This window comes from Pinus tabuliformis, chromosome 1_2, assembly GCF_031772625.1.
Source record: "Pinus tabuliformis cultivar Carrire ecotype Pingquan chromosome 1_2, CPIR1, whole genome shotgun sequence".
NCBI lineage: Eukaryota > Viridiplantae > Streptophyta > Pinopsida > Pinales > Pinaceae > Pinus > Pinus tabuliformis.
Window position 1 is genome coordinate 544,771,310 of NC_142298.1, and position 24,737 is coordinate 544,796,046.

Sequence of the window (24,737 nt, forward strand, 5' to 3'; positions counted from 1 at the left end):
GTTCTTTTTCCTATTTGTTGTTTAATCTAGTGTTCCTGTCATCTTTCTGCATACAACACTAGTAACAGAGCAGTTTTAAGCAAAAGTAACTATTCTTGTTTGCACAGAACATCCCCTGGGGTTGAATGTTGTCAGTTGGCGCAATGTTGTGGCTATGGTTTGATATGTTAGAAATTCGTGGAACTGCCAAATGGCATGCATTCATTGTGGGAGACAAGGCACACCCTCAAGCTGAGAAAATATGTACAATGTTGAACAGCTTGGCTAAGCAGATGGAGGAAGGAGGGTATGTCGCAGACACAAATTTTGTATTGGATGATGTGGAGGAAGAGGCAAAGGAAGACATGCTGCATAGTCATAGTGAAAAGCTAGCTGTGCATACAAATGTAGTGAAGCTAGAAAGCGTCAGTTTAGCTCCTAAAATTTTTCAAATGAGCAAAGAAGGGCAAGGATATTAATGGGCTGAAACAAACCAGAATAGCAGGAACTTTAGCATTATCTGTTTCAGGAAATTAATAATATATTATTATCTAAAAAGAGAGGCGTAATTGAGCGTTTTTGTTGATGAAGCCGTACCAGAAATGTCTTTAAGTGATATATTTAAAAGTAAAACATTACCAAGTAATTATATACAATGATGAGCAACTGAAATTTGAATCATATACAATGTTGACGAGTATTGTCATAAAAGTGGAAACAATTTTGTACATGCTTTGCAATGTATTTCTTGAAATTTTACATATGGTCTATACATAGAGACGTGTTTGGTAGGTAATAACTAAACATATATACAATGAAAGTATTCTTTGACATCTAAACATATATACAATAAAAGCATTCTATGACATATAGATGTAATTGACAATGAGCAGCTAATCATATATGCATGATGGGGCATGGCATCGGCAACACCAATTAATGTTTATTGTGGTGCCAAATTGTGCGAGTTGTTCCTGCAATTGATTCCGCATTTTCCTGTGTGCGTCCCTTTCATGGATGTGAATTGTTTTCTTGAGTATTTTTCTTATCTTCTTTAACAATTCAATGGTTGGACGCAAACGGTAAAGAGGCAATGATTGTTGGGGCAGGATCCTTGCTTGCATATCTTGTAATGTAAGTTCCATTTGTTGAATTTCTTGGCAATACTCATACAACATTCGTAGTTAGCCTAGGTAGCCTGTATCCATACCTGTGGCCATCAAAAAAGAAAACATTGTATGTGACAATGGATGCGTTTGCTAAAAGCATATTTTTTTAAGAAATGAAGTAAAATAAAGAAATTTTTAAATTGCAGTGAATGCTAGACCTTGCCGTTCTTAGCAGAAAACATTTTGTTTGAAGATTTGAAATAAAATAAACGATTTTTAAACTAATATAAAATAATATGAGGTTAAATGTAATAGCAAGCAAATGTATGTGAAATTTGGTTATGTAGTAAGTGGTGTTTACCATGTGGGTAAATCTGGAAGACAGGTTGTACGATTTGCTAGAGTGTATTCTCCTGCATAGATTTTGATGCGAGCAATGATTCCTCTTGTTGTCTATGCTTAAGATATGGATTCTCGTGCATTTGTGCAATGCGTGAGAATGGAAATGTTGGATTGATTTGAATGTCTGCCAATGACCGCACTCTTGAAATTGTAGTGAACGTTAGCCCTTGTCGTTCTTTGGTGTCAATGTCTACTGTTGCTTTGTCTAATGTCATTCCTTGTGACTTGTGTATCGTTAAAGCCCATGCCATTCGAAGTGGTATCTGACAGCATGTACCCCTTGTGATGGGAGAAATGGGTACATATGTTGGGTGTGAAATGTCCCATGGTGTTCCTTTGTATTGCCTAAAGTCGACAACCACAAAGGATGGTAATTCTGGGGGCTTTGAGCCAATTGAATAAAATATTGAAATGACTTTCCCAAGTGCGCCATTGACGAGGCCTGCATGTACCCATAAGTTGCTGGTGAGCATAACTTTTTGTTCGTTGCATAAGAGCACTTTTGCAGGCAAATGCTCATCTTCTGTTGTAGTAGAAGTTTTCTGCCTTTGTTGTTCTGCAGAGCAAAGCGCAACTGGAATGTTCAATTTTTTAAGCATTTTCTTATTATGCAAGACAATTGAGTTGTTCGTTGCATATAGGTGCATGGATTCTTCAAATGTGTGTTGCTCTTCATGCGTAAGAGAGGAATTTGTCCTTGACATTAGGAGTTGCCAATCTTCAAGTGTAGATATTCCATTTCTGAGATTTGTGAGTATTTGCCAGAAAGCAACCTAGGACGGGCTAGCTCCTTGTTGACGAAAAACGGTTGAAAGTGTTATGAATGTTCAATTTTTTAAGCATTTTCTTATTATGCAAGACCACTAAGTTGTTCATTGCATATAGGTGCATGGATTCTTCAAATGTGTGTTGCTCTTCATGCGTAAGAGAGGAATTTGTCCTTGACATTAGGAGTTGCCAATCTTCAAGTGTAGATATTCCATTTCTGAGATTTGTGAGTATTTGCCAAAAAGCAACCTAGGACGGGCTAACTCCTTGTTGACGAAAAACGGTTGAAAGTGTTATGATTGTGTCAAAGCTGCGCCAAAGTGTAGTGCCACGTGATATCCCAGCGTATAAAGGAATGTCTTTTACAGGTGGTAGCTGACCTAAATCTCCGACAAGGATAATTGAGCGATTACCAAATGGTGCATTTCGGTGAAGAGGGAATGCCTCTCTTAGACGATCATCAATGCGAGAAAGTATTTTTGGACCAATGAAGCTCATTTCATCAATGAGAATGTATTCTACATGACGGAGTTGCTCTTACAGTTGTAGGAGTGGTTGGCCTTCAAGAGGATGCATTGTTTGGATAGGGATATGAAGGGCAGAGTGAATTGTGAGAGCATTTATGTTGAAAGCTGCAACGCCGGTTGGTGCAAGTAACAACAAAGGGTTTTTGTTTGTTGGTGAGTTTTCCACAAATACATGGTGCAGACATTTAATCAAATGGGATTTTCCTATCCCAATTGTTCCTTGTATGATGATTCTGCGTGGGGGTTTTGGCGAAGGGGTTTTAAAGTGCGAAAAAAATAGTGGTAAAAGCTATGTTTTGGGTAGGAGATAATGTGTGATCTTGGGGAAGGTTGGAAAAAGAATGATGTTGGTTTTGAATAGTTGAGCGGTTGAATTCAACGAAATTTATGGCAGTTTCTTGCAAGTGGAGAGGGATAGTAGTATGTGACCAATTGTGGTTGGCATCGAAGTCGCAGTAGCCAATCATGTCGAGGTTGTCAACTGCAATATTGTAACCTGGGTGCAGCTGAGAGAGGATTTTCCATTCATTCATTTGCATGGAATAAAGTGGGGTGTCGAGGGTAGATTGATCTTCAGTATGCGGGGTTTGTGGGTTCTCAATTTCTCGATGGACATGCCATGGCATATATGTACCCATTTTTTGTTCCCAGTGTGCAATTATTTCTGCATCAGTGGAACTAATATCATTGGGAAGTGTGCGGAAAGGGAAATACTATAGTAATTCACTCCAGCAAAAAGTGGCATAAGAAGGATCATCAGAGGAAGGAATGACATTGTAGCGTGGCAAGACATGTACAATCACTGGAGGGAATATGTGTTTCCATTGGTTTTTTTTCCGACGGGCAGAATATGACCATGAGCATGCAAATTCAAGGAGGGGCAGTGATTCCAATGAAATAGGCATGTTCATGTATGCAAGGATAAAGTTTGGTGTCGAACGGGGATTCTCAGTATCTTGAGAAACAAGTTTGAAAACAGTCTTGTTGACATTCAAAGAACGAAATGTATGGCTGCAGAGAGAGAGAGAGGTAGCTTTTGTAACATATGGCATATTTCTTGCGCTCCAATGTCTCTATCTGCAATGGTTTCTGTAAGGAGTTTCCGGATAACAGCAACAGTAGGTGCTTCTGGAATGGCACTTTGTGAAAGTCGTGATAGCATTTGACGGTAGCTCTCAGATCTTGTTTCTGCTTTTGTTGCATACTTTGAAATATATTTTAACACAGCATGGCGAGATAGAACTGGTTGACAATCAACATTTGCTCTCCAGATAGAAAGTAGATCGGCATTGTGAATATTCAATCTTTCATCATTGCGAGGTGTTATGACCTTTATCATCAATGAAAAGTGAAGATGTGGAGTTTAACTCCCATGGTACTCCATACCGACAGCTAAGTACATTGTCTTTCTTGCGAAGACAAGAAGATTCATGACACTTTGTATGACGTTGAACGCAGTTGACGAGCTCTGTATAGTCTTCAGACTGGTTGGACTTGAATATTGATGTTGTGTCAAGAAGACATGGGTTATGAATTGTTGATTGGTGAAGCAGAAGATTTTGGTGTTCTGCCTGACGTGGATTCCAGGCAGTTACGTAGTGGTCGAAATACTTATGTGCATCAGCAACTTCTAATGCATTGTTCCAATCAATTGTGTCCATATTTGGTGCATTTTGCAACCAGAGGAAGCCATGAATGTGTGTGGATCCTCTATGTTGCCATTCATATCTAAATATAATATGAAGGTAAAATTTGGTTAAAACATATATGCAGCATAGAAAATTAATGTAGAGGGAAATGGATATTAAAAAATACCTGCACCAGTAGTATATTGCGTGGAGGCCTTTTTGCAGGATTTCTTCGAGGAAAATTGTAAATCTGCAATGCATATATTGGGATGTTAGATGTGGGTTTTTTATTATGTTTTGAATTCTCCATTGGAAGTGGTTGTCTGAACTGGAAGGAACACTGGTAGGCATGATCATGTGCAAGTCATGCCATTTAGTATCAGTTGCACTGAGAGTGAAAAAGAATGTCGGACTTCCTATTTGCATGATCATGTCAGTTAGCGAAGATCGTCATTTGTTCCAGAAATACTGTGTTCCTGGTAGGCCTAAACCGAACCGCATTATTTGCTCTGGCAATCTTGTATCTGGAGAGTCACGAAGACACTGTCATAGGTCCGAAACCGTTGTTGGCAAGTTGTTTTCAATGTACTTCTTCACAAAAACACTAGCAGTTGTTTGGCTACGATGGCGCATTAGAATGTTATAAAGATAGTAGCGGAATCTTGGGTGTTGGCCAAATCAGTTATCATGGTAGTGCAACAAGTGCAAAGCATATTCATGCATCTCAACTTTTGTAAGTCTTGGTTGCATGATCATGGCAATGCCTGTAGGGAAGAGTGTGGGGAATGCCATGGCAAAGAGGCCTACAGTGTTGTATTCATTCATAGTTGTTAAAGATATTGGAGGCCAATCAATAGAGCTTGTTGAATTTGAATGGGTCAAGTGCAAATAATCATAAATGTGCTCAAGTTCAGTACATGAATTTGGGAGTATTGGAACAAAAGAAGAGGGTTGGATTTCTAATGGAGGTAGCATACTAGCATGACATCAGTATCATAAGTAGAATCAGTAGTGGTTTGATGGGGTTCAAAAGAGGAGGTGGTTACATTATGGAGAAGAGAAGAAATATCTATAGGGTGATCTGGTAGTGCAAAAATTGCAGATGAACTGAATTGAACATCACTGTAGTAAGGGTCATTTTTTATTTTGTATTCAAGTGCTGCAAGGACACGTGATTTGCAAACAAATAATTCATAAGCCTTTTCAGATGGATTGTGCCTTTTCACAATGAGGATGTCTAAGTCAGAAATCATTCGGGGTAAGTATTTGGCAATAGTAGTGATGTCTTGAGGGAAGCTAATTGTATGGCCACTATATTTGTATTGACCACCACGGGCATGAGTGACTTGTAGAATGGGGTTTACACATGCAATGAGCATTTCTTCAACTTGTGTTAAATGTTGAAGGACATATGGTTGTTCACCAGGGTTCATGTTGTTCAGTTCAGAAAAACGATTGGTAGAATTAGATGATGCACAACGAAAACAAGAAAGGCTACCGTGTAAAAGTTTTGTTTTCATTCCTAGGTATGATTCTTTGCATATTGTGCAAACATGCATGGTAGAAAGTTCATCTATCCTTTGTCGAAAGCAATGATGTTCTTCATTAAGGGGAGGGTTATATTGGATTTGATGAAGGTGAGGTGGGTTGGTTTGTATAGTTGGGAGAGCATTTGAGGTGGGAAGGGATGTAGAGGAAGTAGTAGGGTTGTTGCAGTTTTTGTAAAGAAGTCGTCAACATGCATTTATTGTATCCTTGTGTTGTGCATAAACAAGACGACGCTGCTCGTTTTTATCCGCATTTTGAGTGTTTTTTGGCATATCTAAACAAGTACAAATAATTATTGTTAGTTTTCATAAACGAGTATTGCATGTTTGGAGAATGTATTACAAGTTTTAGAATTACTTTTTTTTATTTGAACATTAGTGAAGTGTAGGTAGAATAGGTAAAAGGAAAAACATGCAATTAGGAGTATTACAAAAACATATGTTATTATGGCATCTATTATTGAGAGGAGAAGAGCAAGATAACCAATATTTTGCTTTCTTCTTCTTCATTTTTTTCAACAAGATTGAACGATAGCATGAATAGATTAGCAAGCAAGAGATCAATGTATAGCCATGTAAACAACAAACAGAAAACTCATGTAGTAAGTCTTTACAAATGTTGATATCTATATTATGTAAAATGCAAAGGGGTAAACATACATATTTTGGAATAACTGAAAGAGAGTATTTGCAGCGAAAGTGTGCATCACAATAACATGGGCGTAATTTACAACAATATGAAACAATGAGCTATGCAGAAATGTCAGTTTATGTACAAACAGTAGTGTTTGAAGAAACCCTAAAAAAAATTTCAAAGGCGGCAAACAACAGGTCATTTTGAAGTGGACATTGCTTGAATGTCATTGAGGGCTTCTTTGCATGCAGAGGCATATTGAATTTCTTCTAAATTTATCAGTATTGGTTGCACGCGCTCAGCACCGTTGAAGAATCTGTTTTAATGGAAAGTGTTAGCAAGAAGCAGCATCCTGAAATTCGGCCACAAATTTCTTGCAGATCACTTGGTTCGATAGAAAGAAGGAACAGGTCTTTTGCCGTGATGCCCATGAGCTCGTTTCCTGCGTCATTGAAAGTTGTGACGTTCTGTAGGTGCCCGGTGTGGTCATGTAGCTCAATTTTAAGTTTGTAACGGTAGTCACATTTTGGGAAGTCGCCGTTACATTTTGTACAATGCCAAAGATTGTTAGAATGCTCCACAACCTTTTTCATGCATTGTTTTCCATTGAAATCTAATGGACATGCTAGAAAGTAGAAGTCGTCCATGTGAAGAGCAGTTATCGTTGCACGAACTGAAACCCATATTGCTTTATCGGAGGTTTGCATGTAAGCAATTTCATGAAACATCTTTCGTGGTAGGGCACGTTTCGAAGCAACACCATAGTTTCTACTCAAAGATGGAGAAGAAGAGCTATAACCTGTTTCACAAAACCATGCATGTAGTTGATGAGTTTCTTCAACTTGTGGATTTATGATGAGAGTGCTCGTTGATATCGTCCCTATTGTGGTGCCATTAAATTCAGGATTGGTGGGCTGTCAAAAGAGTAGAATTCAGCAAGGTTTTGTCCTATACAGTTACAATGGTCTCCCCATAATGTTACATCAATGCTAAAACCCGACTTGTCTTTTAATATGAGTGTTTTCCTTAATGTTTCACTTCTGTCTTTTCGTCGAATTGTTGATGCAAGTGAGGTGGAGGTAACAACACCAATGACATCCACATTCATATTTGGACTTGCATTTTTTATTTCAACAATAGTTTTGAAGTGAGCTCTGATAAGGAAACGTTGGATCATCTATGGGACATGGATTGACAGTGGACGCAGCAAACAAGTAAATTTCCCATTTGTTCTTGAGGTGGTTGTAGTTTGGGTTTGATTCTTTAATTGTGCCATTTGAAACAATGTATAGCTGGCCAACTTGAATTAGACTGTAAAGAGATTCAGCCAATTCAACAAATGCAGAAAGGTGGATCTCTTCCTTATCACGATTGATAAGGTCAAATCCAAAAACTTTTCCTGAGCCTCGCAGATTGTTGTAAGTCTTCAATGTTGTTTTTGCAGATTCTCTACCTTGGATTAACCAATATTTTCGATAAGGATTGAGCGCCTTGAATGGAATAGTTGTAGTTGTTGCTGTAATTAGTGGAGTAACTACAGAGGGCAAGTTATCTTGTGCTGATGAAGAGCTATACAGGGATGTACCTACCTTTGCATGTAGTAGTGTTGATGAGTCCTTGGTCAATGTTGTTGTACGCATCACAACTTCAAGCTCAACCACTAAGATGGACCTTATGTAAACAAATGAGAAATGAATTAACGAAGATTCCATTTTATTTTATTTTTGTAATGCAGGAAGCGTATAGAAGACAAAATATAAAAGAGGGTAAATTCAAATGTTGGGCCTTACAAGGAGTTTTGAAGCACCGTGCAAGCTGCTTTTTTAAACTGAATTATTGAGCCAATTTGGATGTCTTCAGATGCAACTTGTGGGCTATATGCAGATGGTAGCAAAGTCTTGTGTTGATGTGTTCCATCAGATAGAGTAATGTGGAAGTGTGAGGATGTTGTTTTTAATGAGGTAACAGAACCAATATCGATTATTTGGAGTAGTGGTTGAATCTCAGTGGAACCATTCAACAACAAAGGAATGGCATTCATAGTCAAGGCTGGCTCCATAATATTAACAGAGGGATTCTTTTTTCCGTGATAGTAGTACTTGTAATTCATCAAATTCACCACAGCACAAAATTCTAATAAAGAAAGATGTGATGTGAATGCGAAAACTAATCTAACAAGGCTAACTTTTGATGGTGAAACAATAATAAGGGCACAAGATATGAGAGTGAATTGTCATTCACACCACTATTAGAGACGAGCTAACCTTGTAGAACAAAAATTTTTAACATGTTTTGGCATAAATTAAAAATGTTTTACGTAAATTCCATGCTATGTATGTAAGGTACGTGTCTAAACCTTCTAGAAACTGTAACGATGTTTCTAAAACTCTTATAACGTGCTCAGAATCTGCCTGAACATGACGACTGATTGAAAGCTATGCTTTGTGCATGTGCCCAGCATGGGTTAAACCGAATACTGATCACTCTCAACTTTAAAGCACTTCATATCATACTTTCAAGTATAGGAATATTTCACTTACTTGTGTGATACCATCAGATAGTCACAATGTGTCCAAAATTGCCTAATTAAACTTGTCCAAATTTCTCCCTGATCCCGATCATGGTCTTGAAGCTTCAAACCTATTATAGATATTTTCGTGCGTAGAGGAAAAAATGCACTTTTTCTGGACACAACCAAGACCTCGGGATCATTCCGAGGCAAGAAATATGATTTAAGTATTCTTTCAAGTGATGATAACATAGGATGCCCTTCAGCGAACCCAATTTCAGATTTATGGTAGGCATATTTAAGCAAAGAATAGGGCAGTTTTATAGAATCTTCCAAAAACTCTATGCTTTGAACCAACTCTATCAAATACAAATATGCTACCTGAACACTTAGAAACAAACATCAAAAGTTGTCTTCTATAAGATAGATATGCATAGTGCCTAGTCCTCTCAAAGTTGTATCATATTTCAAGGAACCTATTTGGGAAACCCTGTCCTTGATCAAACTCATTAGATCTACCTGATTAACATGTAGAATACAAAGCTTTTTTAGGTCTGGAAATGCATCTACTATTCTTTTTAGCTCATTATCTAACTCATAAACCATTTCATAATCTGTTCGAATGCAATCAATAATGTCTATGACAAATTTGGACATCTCAATATGATGAAGTTGTATCATGTTCTTTTGACAATAAAAATTGGATGAAATAGTATTTGAGAATTCATTGAGATCGGTATGCAAAGAATTTTGCATGCTACTTGTTTCTTTTGCTAAAGGATCTCCACATCTTACAAAACTTCTTTTCACATTCAAGTAAAATGACAGATCACTGGATACAAACATAGAGTTGAACAATAAAGAGACCTTCTTAGTTCTTGACTGAAGTGTATTTTGCAGATTATCCTGTGTTTTCATGTCAATGTTGTCAGGTACCCCACCCAGAACAGTCTCAGACTTGAACCTTGGAATAACTAATATACCAACACTTTCAAAGAGCTATGGACTATTATTTTCAGGTTGATTATCCTGGTGCTTATCAAAATACTCCATTATATTCAAAAAAGTCATTTTCGAAGAAGGATCTGTAAAATTAATCAATTTGCAATTGTCTTCATCTTGCATATTTTTCTGAAGAGGAACACAACTATGATTGTTGCAGGCCCCTCCCTATGAGTGATCGAAATCCAAATAAATCCATTCACTTGCAGATGTAGAATGCTCCTTTTGTTGATGGAGAAACATTTTTGTAACAGATAAGGCTATAAGTTATTTTTTAGCATCATAAAACACGGGAGTTGGTAATGACTTGTAGGTGTTGCCAGTTAAGGTTAGCTTAGGTAAAACTACTAGTTCATCAAAAGATCCATGTGATATTAATTTGGACTCATCTGATTTTTCCATAGTAACATCTATTGCTTCCATCAATTCTGAGAAGATTTTAAATGTATGTATATAGCTGCCATCAAGTATGTCTGACACCTCAATGAACTCTATTTGTGTTGAAGTATTCGATTCCCATTTAATTATTCCAGACAGTTTTGGCAAACTCCAACACTTGATACTGCTTAATATGGCAAAAAATCCCCTAACTAGTACCATTCCGAGGCAATACAAAATCTCGAGGGAGTCTTCTAAAATGGTGGTTTCTTCGTCACAGCAAGCTCATCTTTCTACGGATATAATGGACAAAGAAAAGACTCTTTGTTGACACTGATTAAAGAAGGGAAATTTAGATCTCTAGTTCCATGTCATCCCAACAAGGAAACTTTACGAATCAAGAAAACATCTCATTGCCAGTGCAAAAGTCTAGAGTGCCAAAAGAATGACCAAGACACATGGTAACTGAAATTCCCCAGAATGGCACCTGCTAAAAATAGCAGTGACCTCCTGAAAAGACAGGAAGTATCAAAACCTGAAGTCTTGCCACTAAGAAGTAAGCATGAATGATCCCAGCGAAAAACAAAAACTTGTTATCAATAGCAAAATCTAAAAATAGGCTTTACTAAAATAGGAAGTCCTAAACGTACATAACATCCATTATCTTATCTTGTGAAGATAAGAAAAAAAAGCTCGTGTACATGATTGGCAGACCAAAACTGGAAAATAGAAAACACAATAAACATATGACCATATTACCATATTCTTGAGTTGAATTTCAATAACAGAAATGTATAATTTAGCACCCAACACAACGTATGCTATTAAGAAGAGTACTTGCATAATTGAACCGGGATTGGTCTGGAGAAAAGGCAACCAGTACCGACATCCATTCCGCCATGGAAACTTTGAGGTAATGTTGCATGAAAATATGGAATGAATTTTGAAATAAGCTGGAAAGTGTTATGAACTCCGAGTTCCACCAACTCAAGTAAGTATTCAAGAAGGAACTCTAACAAGAGGCACATGTAGCATATTAAACATACAAATAACTCAGCCCAAAACCTAGGCCTTGATCTTTCTCGTTATCGTATCTTCAACCTTGAGTAACCATACCTAAAACACGCTTTTAGCTAGCAGAAGAAGGTGAATATCAGCAGAACTTGAACTACTCCCCCGAAACGTCACTGCAAAAGTTACCTATGTGCTACTACACCATTTGGCATTAAACCAGTGGAATGCTGGAGGTACCAATTCACACCTTGATATCAAACCGGTAAACGTGCCCATCATGAAAAGGGCAGGTAGCTCATTGGTAGAGCAGGTCCTGCATTAAATTCCTAGCAAGCCCAATTTTCCCCAGAATGGGTTTGTAGACAATGCAATAAAAGCACATAAGACAAAGAACACTCTGCATTGAGGCCACGCTCACAAAACTACTCACATCAACCACAAAAAAAGCTAACAACCACTTTAGACCACAGCAACTGCAATGAGGCCAGTTCATCCCCTTACAAATTACTGGAATTCGATGCTCCATCTACCTTCAAAACTAACAAAAATTATATTCCCACTCCCACTTACAGTCGCTTTAATGAAGTGAAGGAAAAATGTCGCTCTTTTTTATCAGAGGCTTCATCTCTGCCTTCCAATCCAAACCTAAAATATATCATTCAAAATGAGCTTTCTTCTGTAAACAGGGATTGGAAGCAAGACAAGGGTTCTGCTCCTGTTATGCCATTTATTAATTCCAATAACACCCTCCCCCAAAACCTTTCGGCTATCAATTTGTCGTCTTTTTGGATCACAAATGTAGATCCAAACACGGCTTCTAGCAAAATGGTGAATGTGAGTGGGGTATTAAAGTTGGCCATGTGCCCAAATAGAAGTATCTCTTTTATGGGTAGCAAACCTGAGGCCTTTGAGATTTATCCTGGATTCTCTTTTCTCAGCATTCGTTTTGAAGGAGTCTACTTACAATTGAAAAACCCACACAAAAAGCGGTTTCTATGTATGTTGGGCAATACGTATTTTACCCTCCTGTGGGGAGAATGCTGCAAATCCTTGGGACTGGTCAGAGTTGTTGTCGCCAAATCTGCTAGAAGATGATAACATTTTGCTACTATTGCACTATCCAAGCAAACTTTATCATACTACCAAAGAAATTTGGGGAAAGCTGACAAGCTTCAACCGCCACTCCAATCCCGGGTACTTTGATGGAATTGACACCTATTAACCAGTGTTGTTAAAAGCGCGATTTAATCGCGCTTTTTTCCCTCTGGCGATTTAATCGCGCTTTTTATGGGTAAAAAGCGGCACTTTTTTTGCGCTTTTTTCCGGAAAAAAAAAAGCGTGCTTTTTTGAAAAAAAAAACATGCTTTTTTCGAAAAAAAAAGCGCGATTTTTTCCCAAAAAAGCGTGGGGGGCGGCGGCAGCGGGTTTTATAATCCGAATTTCTTTTTTTTTTGTTCATTTGCACTGTGGGCGTGCGTAGGAGGAGAGGTGTTGGAGAGAGGAGCTGGAGGGTTTGTGAGCAAATCTAAGTGCTTGTAGGACAAATTCAAGAGGAGACCACCATGTTCTCCATAAAAACGATATGTGGATTAATTTTTTTTGTTTTCCTTGTTTAAAAACATTGTTTTTCATTGTTTTTTGTTGGGAAACTTCATATGGGCACCATTTTCCTTTTGTTTTCATTGTTTTTAAAGAATTTTTTGTATTTTTTCATTGATTTGGGATGGGTAAATTGGTATGACTATGGGAACCAATTTTTATTTTTTATTTTTTATTTTTTTTAAACATTGTTTATGTTTTTTCATTGTTTTTGGCATTTGCCATTTGGTTGGGTAACTTGGGTTTGGAACTTTGGATTCTGGAAATTTGTAACTTGTAATTTTGTAAATGCTAAATTGTAATCCTAAATTCCTATTTCCTAATCCTTGTTTTCCCATAGGTTTTCAAATTCAAAATTCAAAAACAAACATGCCAAGGAAATTGGATCCTTTCTGGGAATATGGTGAAACTAAAGCTCCGAATGATAGAGAAAACTTGAATTGCAAGTTGTGTGGAAAGGACATACGTGGGGGGGTGTACAGGTTGAAGTTTCACCTTGCACAAATCCCTGGACATGATGTGGGGCCCTGTATAAATACAAATCCTGAACTTATCCAAAGAGCCATGAGAGCATTGGGAGAATTTGAGCACACTAGAGAGGCCAAAGAAGAACTCAAAAGGCAACTAAAAAGGTCAGCTGAAGGAAGTGGGCCAAGTGGCACTGGTTCTACTGCAGCATCAGTCAATCCGGTAGCTGCATCATCATTTTTTGTTCCTCGAACCACACCTGGTTCACAACCATCTATCGGTTCAATGCTAAAAAGAACTGAAAAAGAACAAGCTGACAGGTTGATGGAAAAATTTCTCCTCTGGAGTGATATTCCTTTCAGCATTGTAAGGAATAATCCATTTTTCCAACCTACTGTTGATGGCAGATGCTATTGCCAGTGTTGGCCCGGGGTACAAAATCCCTTCTTATCATGATTTCAGAGGCCGGATTCTTCAAGATGAAAAGCGTGACTGCACCCAAAGATTGGAGGATTTTAGGGCATCATGGGCACAAACAGGATGCACTGTTATGTCAGATGGTTGGACTGACCATAAGGGGAGAACCCTTATAAACTTCTTGGTTAGTTGTCCCAAGGGGACTATGTTTATCAAATCTGTTGATGCATCTCATCAAATCAAAGATGCAAGAACTTTATGTGATTTGTTGGATGTGTTTATTTTGGAGGTAGGTGAACAACATGTTGTCCAAGTCATAACGGACAATGCTGCAAATTATGTTGCTGCTGGTAGAATGCTTATGGATAGGCATCCTACTTTATTTTGGACACCTTGTGCTGCCCATTGTATTGATTTGATGTTAGAGGACATAGGGAGAATTCCCTATTGTTGACTCATCAAAAAGCATCACAAAATTTATATATAATCATACATTTGTGCTTAGCTTGATGAGAAGATTCACCAACAACAAAGAGTTGGTGCGCCCCGCCATTACACGGTTTGCCACGAGTTTCATATCTCTTCAATCCCTCGTGAACTCTATGTGGGATGTGAAGAGAATGTTTCTTTCAGAGGAGTGGCGTGCTATGTCAATGAGCCGCAAACCAGAAGGAGAGGCCGTATGTAGACTAGTTTCATACCAGGAAGACTTCTGGGCGGGAGTGCAGGAGGTGTGCGCCGTTACTGAACCTTTGGTAAAGGTTCTTCGGTTGATTGATGGTGAGAAGCCCGCAATGGGCTATTTGTATGAAGCCATGGACAGGGCCAAAGAAGCCATTCGGGCCTACTATGATGATAAGGGAGATGATGGGTTTCAGAAACAACTCCTTCTATGGGGAGTGATTGATGAGCGATGGAACAACACACTCCATCGTCCCATTCATGCTGTTGGGTTTTTCCTGAACCCTGCATTTTCTTATGCATGTGGATTTGATTTTGATGCTGAGATCATGGATGGATTCTTATCCTGTGTCCAAAAGATGGTGCGATCTCCAGAACAACGTATAGAGATCTCTAAACAAATTGAGACATATAAGATGGCAGGTGGCACATTTGGCTTTGAGATGGCTGTCACTGATAGGACGATTAAAATGCTAGGTATTTTTTAGTTTGTAACTTTGTTTCAAATTTCATTGTCTCTTCAAATTCCATTTTTTTCTTATGTTTATTTAAAATTTTATTTGTAATTTTGTTGTAGATGCATGGTGGAAAATGTATGGTGGCAGAGTACCCCTTTTGCAAAAGCTTGTCGTACGCATCCTCAGCCAAACATGCAGCTCCTCAGGATGTGAGCGCAACTGGAGTGTATTTGAAAAAATACACAACAAGAAGCGCAACAGGTTAACACTTAAACATTTAAAATATTGCAAATTTCCAAATAAATTTTTGAATTCATTAAACAATATTTTTTTATAATATTAATTATTAATTATTATTTCATGATCTTTGTACAGGTTGGAGTCCCAGCGACTTAATGACATGGTCTACGTCTACTACAATCTTCGATTGTGGGTGAGGCAACTTGAGAGGACACCTGATGTGGATGCCATCTCATTGGATGGGATTGACACCACTGCTACATGGAGGGTTGAGGCCGAGAGGCCTCTCATGGATTCTGCTGATGATTGGTTAGTGCAGGATGTAGTGGAGGGAGGAGGAGGAGGAGGAGGAGCAGGAGGAGGAGGAGGAGCAGGAGGAGGTGACACCGCCTACCCGGGCTACCACTACCACCAGTAGAGGACGTGGTCTACTTCCTGTAGCTCATACTTCTAGTTCTTCAACTTCTAGAGCACATCAGACTCCACTGCCATTTCCACCAGCACAGGCACCAGCATCTACATCTAGAGGGAAAGAGAAAGCTGTGACATTTTCTTGCAAGAGGGGCAGAGGAAATCAATAGGACTAGACTTTCATTTTATTGTATATGAGTCTATGACATTATGACATGATGAGATACATTATCATATTTTTTGTTGATATTTTGAGGCTGAGCTGGGACTCAGGAGTCAGGACTTACTATTCAGGACATGATTCAATGTTATGTGTGATTTTAGCGCTAGAAATGATATTAAACATCTTATATATTAGTTTTCTTATCATATTTATGTGTCAATGTATTTATTTTATGTTGTAGATGGTTTAGATATTAAAAAAATTGAAAAAAAAAATGAATATTTTTGTACCAAACGCTTTTTTCCCGCTTTTTTCCCGATTTTTCCGATTTTTCCCGCTTCATTCCCGGCGCCGATTTAATCCCGCTCGCGCTTTTCACAACATTGCTATTAACAATCGGCTGCTTATTCGAATTATGGATTTGATTCCAGGAACCTGGTGGCAAAGGCTTCTGATCCTTACCCATATGCTGACAATTTCCGGTTAAAATGTATTGAAATATATAGAATACAAAGATTTTTTAGGTTTGGAAATGTATTTACTATTCTTGTTAGCTCATTATCTAACTCATAAATCATTTCTGAGAAGATTTCAAATACAATTTTTAATACCTGTTTTAATATGAATTCTGAGAAGATTTCAAATGTTTGTATATAGCTGCCATCAAGTATGTCTGACACCTCAATGAACTTTATTTGTGTTGCAGTAGTCGATTCCCATTTAATTATACCAGACAATTTTGGCAAACTCCAACACTTGATACCGCTTAATATGGCAAAAAAATCCCCTAACTGGTACCATTCTGGGGCCATACAAAATCTCAGGGGAGTCTTCTAAAATGGTGGTTTCTTCGTCATAGCAAGCTCATCTTCCTACGGATATAATGGACAAAGAAAGGACTCTTTGCTGACACTGATTGAAGAAGGGAAATTTAGATCTCTAGTTCCATTTCATCCCAACAGCTAAACTTTACGAAGCAAGAAAAAATCTCATTGCTAGTGCAAACACATGGTAACTGAAATTCCCCAGAATGGCACCTGCTAAAAATAGCAGTGACCTCCTAAAAAGACAGGAAGTATCAAAACCTGAATGCCTGGGGCTGAGAGGACTTGGCTAGGTAATCCCAGGGGAGCCCAAGTACTATTTACCATAGCTCTTCTGTAGCATCCATGGATATAGAAAAACCTAATTGAATTGGCAATATTAAAGCAATTACAATTTTTAATCCCTGTTTTAATATGAATCAGGCATTTTGAACGCAATGAGAATTTTAAATACCTATTAACATTCTATGAGGCTCTTCTGCCTCTTCTCTCATCACCATGCCGAGACACATTTGTATATATAATGCATATATATCAAGATTCTTAAACCGCGATGATATTTAATATTTTTTGGACAGCTAGAAAGGAAATAAAAAACACCATTCCATTAATTATCATTAAGCCAAGCAAGAACTTAATACAACCAGGAAAATGGGTTACACTAGTACCTGCAAGGCTTATAGATTCGAGGCAGAAAACTGATTTAACCTATACCTGTCATGAAAAACCCAAAACAAAACCCTGGACTGAGATTATAACGGTGTAAGCAAAATGAGAAAGAATGGGATAAGAAAAGCCAGTCTTGAGAGCACTAATCACTGAACTTTGAACAAAACAACTACTGAACTCTAAGCACCTGAACGAACAACTTTTGAACAAAACAACAGAGCTGTAAACAGGGTATAGCAAAATCGAGTTGTAAACAAGGTATAGCAGAATAGTGAATCAGCACTGAGTAACCGAGAGCTAAATTCATTGTTATGGCAGCAAGGCACGTCGTGCACAGCAGAATGCACAACGGAAACCGGAAGCATTATGGCAGCAGGTCGTGGAAGAGCAGTGGAAGAGCAGAAAGCGGAAAGCAGGTCGTCGTGGAGGAGTAGAAATCGGAACACAGTTTTTGTGAGGGAGAAATAGTCCGAGATATTTAACCTGAACAGATGTCAATTAGACCATATAAACATATGCCAGATGTCAATTAAACCATATCCCAGTTTGACGCCAGATGTCAATTAAACCAGATCCCAGTTTGACGCCAGATGTCAATCAGAGAATCAAAAGGTAGACTACTAAACTCATTCAAAGGCCTATCAGCCTAAAAATTTACGGCTTTTTTAAATCTCTCTAAATTATTGTAGTATAAGGGCTATATTTATGGCATCAAATTTAACATTTCTAAAATGTTCGATACGTTTACGATCAAGAAGAACAATACGGTAACAATTGAGTATCCTAAAATTACTCTGTATAGGGTATGTTTCTCCAAGAACAGTGAAGAGATAATAATATAAGTAGTGATGAAGAAAAAGGCAATTTCAAGTCCAGGCCCCAGTGATGAAGAAAAAGGCAATTTCAAGTCCAGGCCCCAGTGATGAAGAAAAAGGCAATTTCAAGTCCAAGCCCCAGGGTCTCGGTCCCAAGTCACATGCATGTCCCCAAATTTTATTCCAAAGCCCTTATTTGCCCTTTACGCCGATGTTAATGAGTTATGTGATTTGGCATGTACTCGACTCAAGCCACATTCAACATACATGTGCAAAATAAATAGGTATTACTTGTTATTATGCACAGAAGTAATGTACCCGGCCGCCCCAAATTAAGAATTCAGAATTCCTGTTTAACTTAGATCTTAACTTCATAATTAAACACCTCTGATATTGATATTGATAATTGTGTTCTATATATGAACAAACATGTAGAACTAGCATTATACATTAACATTAAATTCAAGTATCAAGTATAATAAAGATGATATAAACAACTCTGATATCGATATGAGAATTATGTTCTATATATAAACAAACATGTAGACCTAGCATTAACATTAATAATTCAAATTCAAGTATAATAAAGATAATATAAAAAAAACATATAATGCAAATTATCCATGAAAATATAGTAGCAATTTGCATAGAAATTACACATAATCAATCACATTAAATCATACACAAGAGTACGCACATCTTTAAAAAAAGCATATTTTTCTTTTAACTGAGTGTTGATTAAGGACATTATCCCACCCTTAAGGACTGCACAAACTGACTGTTGAGAAAGCACATTCCTTCCACCCTTCGGGACTATTGTTCCTAGTCTCTCAACAGCAGGCCATCACCAAGTTAGGGCTGTGACACCACACAAGGGCTAACAAGAACACTAAACCCTCACCCCAATACCCTCTGGAATGCAGGTTGTTCACTCAACCAACCATCCCAATCACCAACTCTCTTTTTCCCTTCAACCCACATAACCCAAGAGGGGATCCCCTTCTCTACAACTATTGTCCCTCAAGTTAACTCTCTCTCCCAGGGCTTCAGTATAGGCTGGCCAAGAAAATCTCTATGCTGGGATACCAAGAATGTTCCTATGGCAATTATACCTCAATTTTCCATGTAGTCTCACCATCTGTATGTCCCCATTACTCATCTGGGTCAGCCGTGCCAATTGGTATGTTGGAATGGAAGAATGGAAATAGAAATGACTTCAACTCACAAAATCCATCTTTTGTATGCATGCCTTCATCTTGAAGCTTGCATTCTCGAATCTCTTCAACTACTTAGCACAAATCCCAAGGCTGATCTCCGTTACATCAATAAAGGTTTATGTACTTATGATAATATTTTTGGCCCCCTTGGCTCTCCCTTATGGAGTAATAGCCCATACTCTTTTTGCTCCTCAGCCAACTATATATTTTTATTAATAATATGAAGTACATTATTTACCATACATAATTTGACCCTGGCCATATCATCCAACTCACTATCCTATATATCAATTATGTGCATTTACATTTCAAAATCAAGAGGATTACAACATAACATCCCATTAAAGGTATATCTTACCTCATTGAATTATGAGTAAGAGGTAAAACCAGCAACCTTGGCTTATGATTTCAAGGAAAAGATTGGAATAGTTAATAATAGTACCAGAAGAGAGAGGTGTACAAAACCCTGTTATTACAATGCATACTGAACTTTCAGCTTAACGATTGATTAAAGGATGCTATATATTCACTTGTCAATGGATCTTTAAGTCCATTTTAATTCTGGATATGTCAAGTGTTAAAAAATCCAAAAATGGGAGTCGTTTTTAATAAAAGTCGTAATTATCCAAGGAGAATAGATATTTAATAGACATGGATCTCTATAAATTCCTGACTAAGTTGAACGGTAGCCAGTGCTTCTGATCTTTCATGAGTTCAAGCTTCAGAGAACATGTGAACTAACCATTGAATTCAATGGTAAACAACAAGAGAAACTTAATTTCAAAAACCCGGGTAATAAAGGACCCAGTTTCACAAACAGGTTTATTCTTTTGACTGTCGATCAGTTTGGCAAAAAATGATTTCAAAAATTCAGCTGATAAAGGACCCAGTTTCACGACCAGGTCTATTTTTTGACTGTAGATCAAGTTGTAAAGCAACATTAACAACGTTAAAAGGAATGGACCATTGATCAGATTAGGAAAGCAAATGTAAACTGGCAATTCATTCACTTGTTCAAGCAATAAAAGTGAACTGTGGTTTTACTGAGGAGTTCCAATTTCATCCCTATAAAAATAAGAATAATTATATACCAAATGTATTAACATGAACATAACTTGTACAATTATATAAAAGAAAAGCGGTCTATTAGCTTATAATTCAGTGTTTCAGATGAGATGTCATCATAATAATCACCTCAGTTCAAAACCCAACAAACATGGTACCATAATCACATATATGAAGTGGCCAAGTTCAATGGCGCACATGTGATATATCACTAATAGAGACCGTATTTTAACAATTCTTACTGAACTTTCAGCTTAGTCATTGATTAAAGAATACAATATATTCACTTGTTAATGGATCATAAAATTAAGATAGGTACATTTTAACCTTCTACCAAATACCAACAAATTCAAACACTTCCTAATAAACTATACACAAGCTCTTATATGGGCTTGATTCTCCAAGGAGAAAATATATTTTATAGACATGGATCTCTATAAATTCCTGACTCAGTTAAATGGTAACAGCTGTTTATGATATTTCATATTTCAAACTCCAGAGAACATGTGAAATAACCATTGACTTTAGTGGCGAACAAGAAGAGAGCTTTTATTTCAAAAACCCAGCTGATAAAGGACGCAGTTTCACGAAGAGGTCTATTCCTTTGACTGTCGATCAATTTGGAATTCAACACTAGACAACATAAAAAGGAATGGACCATTGATCACACTAGAGAAGCCGATGAAAACTAGCAATTCACTCGCTGGTTCAGCAATAAAAGGAAAGTTGAAACTGTGGTTTAACTGAGAGTGAGTTCCATTTTCATCGTAGAAAAATAATTATAACTATAATTACCAAGTGGATTCCCACGAATCTGTATAATTATAATCAAACCAAAGCAATCTATCAGGTTGTGGTCTGAGACGGGGTGTCACCGGAATAATGAGCCAGTTCAAAGCTCAGTAAGCATAGAGACCTAATCATGTGTATAAAGTGGCCAAGTTCAACAGCCCCCACGTTAAAGTGGGTTTTACCACTCTAATGCAGAGTTGTGTTAGGGTTCATAGCTCTCCCAAATGACATGAGTTTCAAAAGGATAAAGCTGGATCCCAGCCATGACATGGCGTTCCAGAGGAACAAGGCTGTATGCAAGTCTAGGGCAATTTCCCCGCAATAGGATTCATTGCTCCCCAGCTATCAAAATAATGGCTTAGCCCACCACTACTGACACTAGTTCCAAAAGGATAAGACTAGAAGCAAGTCCCGAGTAATTTTAGTAGATAACCCCGTCAACTGAGATGAAGGAAGTTGACTCTATATGGTGCAGCCGCTCAGGGTTTGATTCTTGAAGCACTTCTAACGAAGGAAGGAACAGATCTCAGCACATGTGTGATGAAATGCAGCATTTATAACAGGGGAAATATTTTCTATGATATATCAAATAAAATTTGTGTGTGATAAAATTTCTTGTTCCTGCATATTTGAATCAGAACATGCATTAGCCCCTTTAAGAGATGGCAATATGCTTTATTGCCCTCTGCTTGGCAGCTACATAGTCATAACCAAGAATTTTGCAAATCAATAGAAAAATCAAAACCCTCGACTTTCCAAACAATCAATGGATTTACAGAGAATTTCATAAACTCTTTCTATTTACTTAAACAGAAAGGTGAACATGTCTGACCTTAGTTGGGAGACAAAATGATCGAACAAAGAGATTAAAAAAAATCAGCATGGATATCTTCTTCAAAAACTTGGTCTGTCCACTCCGTCTGCGGAGGGCTTTGCACACTTGGTTCAGTATTCCAATCGGATCCATAGTCGGAGGACTTGGTTTCTGTGTTACTCTCTGCTTCCAAATAAGAAGCCCACTTGGAAACCCGCTTCATAGAACCTCTCGCATCCTGCATTGATCCATCTTCTGTCTCATTTATGTATTCTTTCATTTGCCCTGCAATTGCTGGAGACATATTGGGTTCATCTCTAGTATTCTTCTTCTTCTCTTTAACAAAACCATATGATTCCAGTGTTCCAGAATCGTGGGTTATGTCAAGTGTAGAAGTAGTACTCTTCTTTGATTGATTCCTGTCATGGGTGCGGTCAGATTGTTTGTTTCTCGAAACAAATTTCTGTTTGCGCTTTCGCAAGTGAACATCTGATAAATCTGTTACCACTCTTATGCCATCCAGTTCCTCTTCTTCTTCTTCTGCAGTGAATTTGGGCATTGAATTCTCCTGCTCAGATTCTAAGTACTCGACCCATTTGCTCTGCTGCCTCTCCTGAACAAACGAATTATCTTGTTCTTGTAGGATTTCTGCACCATCTCCCCAGTTGTTAATGTCTGCAATTTCTTCTTCTGGGCCTGACATTAGATTGTGCATTGCTTGGGCGTCTTTGAGTTGCCTGGACATGTTGAAGTCCTGGACGAATTTGCGAATGTCTTTCGCAGCAGTTGATCGAGCGAATATCTTCTGGAAGGATTGCTTCTCATTGCAGATTGAACAACTCCATTTATTGTTACTCTTCTTCTGCTGTTTCGCCTGCCAATTAAACTCAAGCATGCCCATCTTAACGATTTCAGCTGATAAACTCCGATATTAAAATCAGAAAAATGTAGTACTGATACATACAGATTGCTCACCTGCATTGTGCTGCACTGATAGCATTGTACAGCCAAGAACATCGCCATCTCCAAATTTGGAAAGAAGATGCAGAAATCTGGTTTTTATTTCTCTGTGGATTTGAAAATTGGAGAGGTTCTTTATACGGGCCAGAGAAAAGTCGAAAAAACAAGGAGGGAATTCTCGAGATTCAAACGCTCACTGCGGAGAATGAAAAACACTAATCAAAGGTTTAGGTATGGTTGGGGTTAGCTTTCTCCTACGTGTCAAAGTCTCGATCTTTTTGTTTCCCTGTGTTGTGAATACGTGTTCGCAGAAGAGGTCAATGAGTATCTTAAAAGTGATTTCTTTAAAATATAGAGCTTTATTTTGTAACAATAATAATTATTTAATTTATAGTTATGGTTAACCTAGACACCATGGGTGTATAGGATTTTTTTAGTTGGTAAGATAAGATAAGCGAAAATAATTGCTTATAACAAAACACTTGCTGAATAAAAACAAATGAAGAAATAGGGTAAGAACAAACGTTGGCCTCTACGGTTGGAATGGGAAAGGTTATTTTCATAGTTTTTGAAAAAATGAGAGTTTGCTTACCGAGGGCGAGGGTTTGGGCTTGGGCTTGGGCTCGAGGGAAGTATGGTTCAAAGCTGGGTAGAGGAATTAGGAGTTTGGCTCTACAGCAATGAAGGGGTTGGAGCTTAACATATATTGTTGTTGTAGGTTACTTACATCTTGAGGTTTTTTTGGACATATTTTTCAATATTTTCGGAGACATTTAATGAAAGGGCAGTGCATCAGAAATGCATTTAAACATGACAATGGGGCAAGAAATTTCAGAACCTGTGGAAACAAATGATCTAGGACAAGTGAAAATTGCTTCATCAACTAAAGTTCTGAGGTGGGTTTGGGTCAATGCCAAACAATTTCGGGGCATTTTAAAATGAAGATAAAATGGGAGCAGACAAGGAGAAAATGGTCTCAAAGGGAAAGTACTTGAGCCCTTCGCAATAAGCAATATTCAAACAAGTCTCATTTGCAAGCATGTGGCAACAACAAGCCCAGAGGAAAAGTCATTGATGATTCTGCCTTCTATAGTCCCACATCCACACCTCTCACCTCGTCATCTGATCTTTATGTGAAAGAATTGTCAAGTACAAAAAAGAGGTTGGGGGTTTTAGAAGCTAAAGAGCGGAAGGAGATCATGCAATTCATGTAATAACAACTGAAAACAAGGCTTTAGCATAAAGCAATAAAGTTTTGAAGGAGCAAGTGGCATTGCTACAGGAAGCTCTCATGATAGGGAAGACAGAATGGCAACGCATGAAGGCCAATGTGCAATACATGAAGAAATTTGTAATGGAGAGTACAGAGGTGGTGAATGCGAAACCATCTCAAGATAAAGGGAAAGCGGTTGCCCAAATAGAAAATTATGAAGAGACAACAAGAGAAGAAATGAAAGGAGGTTCCACAAAAGTTTCCAAAACTTGGGCTCGAGTTATTAGCAATTCTGCGAATAAGGAAGGAGAAGCAAACATTTGGGTTGACACACATGCAAGATAGAGAAAGCAAGGAAAGGCAAGATAGAGCAACAAACATAACTATTAAAGGGGTGAAAGACTATGGGAAAAATGAATTTACCCTTGACCTTG

The 24,737-nt window shown here is 37.9% G+C and overlaps 1 protein-coding gene across 1 annotated transcript; it reads right to left on the reverse strand.

Moving 5' to 3' along the window:
• Nucleotides 1–726: 726 nt before the first annotated feature.
• Nucleotides 727–23,326, reverse strand: LOC149206748 (uncharacterized). Its single transcript, XM_089393794.1, has 3 exons — nt 23,106–23,326; nt 22,149–23,004; nt 727–1,189 (listed from the first exon to the last, which is right to left on the reverse strand). Exons 1-2 carry the CDS (start codon nt 23,151–23,153, stop codon nt 22,183–22,185), a joined length of 870 nt encoding a protein of 289 aa, XP_089249920.1. The 5' UTR covers nt 23,154–23,326; the 3' UTR covers nt 727–1,189; nt 22,149–22,182.
• Nucleotides 23,327–24,737: the final 1,411 nt, after the last annotated feature.

Excerpts from the sequence above, each read along its gene's own strand:
- LOC149206748 (XM_089393794.1), bottom strand. The coding sequence starts at position 23,153 with ATGGCGATGTTCTTGGCTGTACAATGCTATCAGTGCAGCACAATGCAG. Across the intron at positions 23,005-23,105 it reads ATCAGTGCAGCACAATGCAG|GCGAAACAGCAGAAGAAGAG; the intron begins GTGAGCAATCTG and ends TTTAATTGGCAG.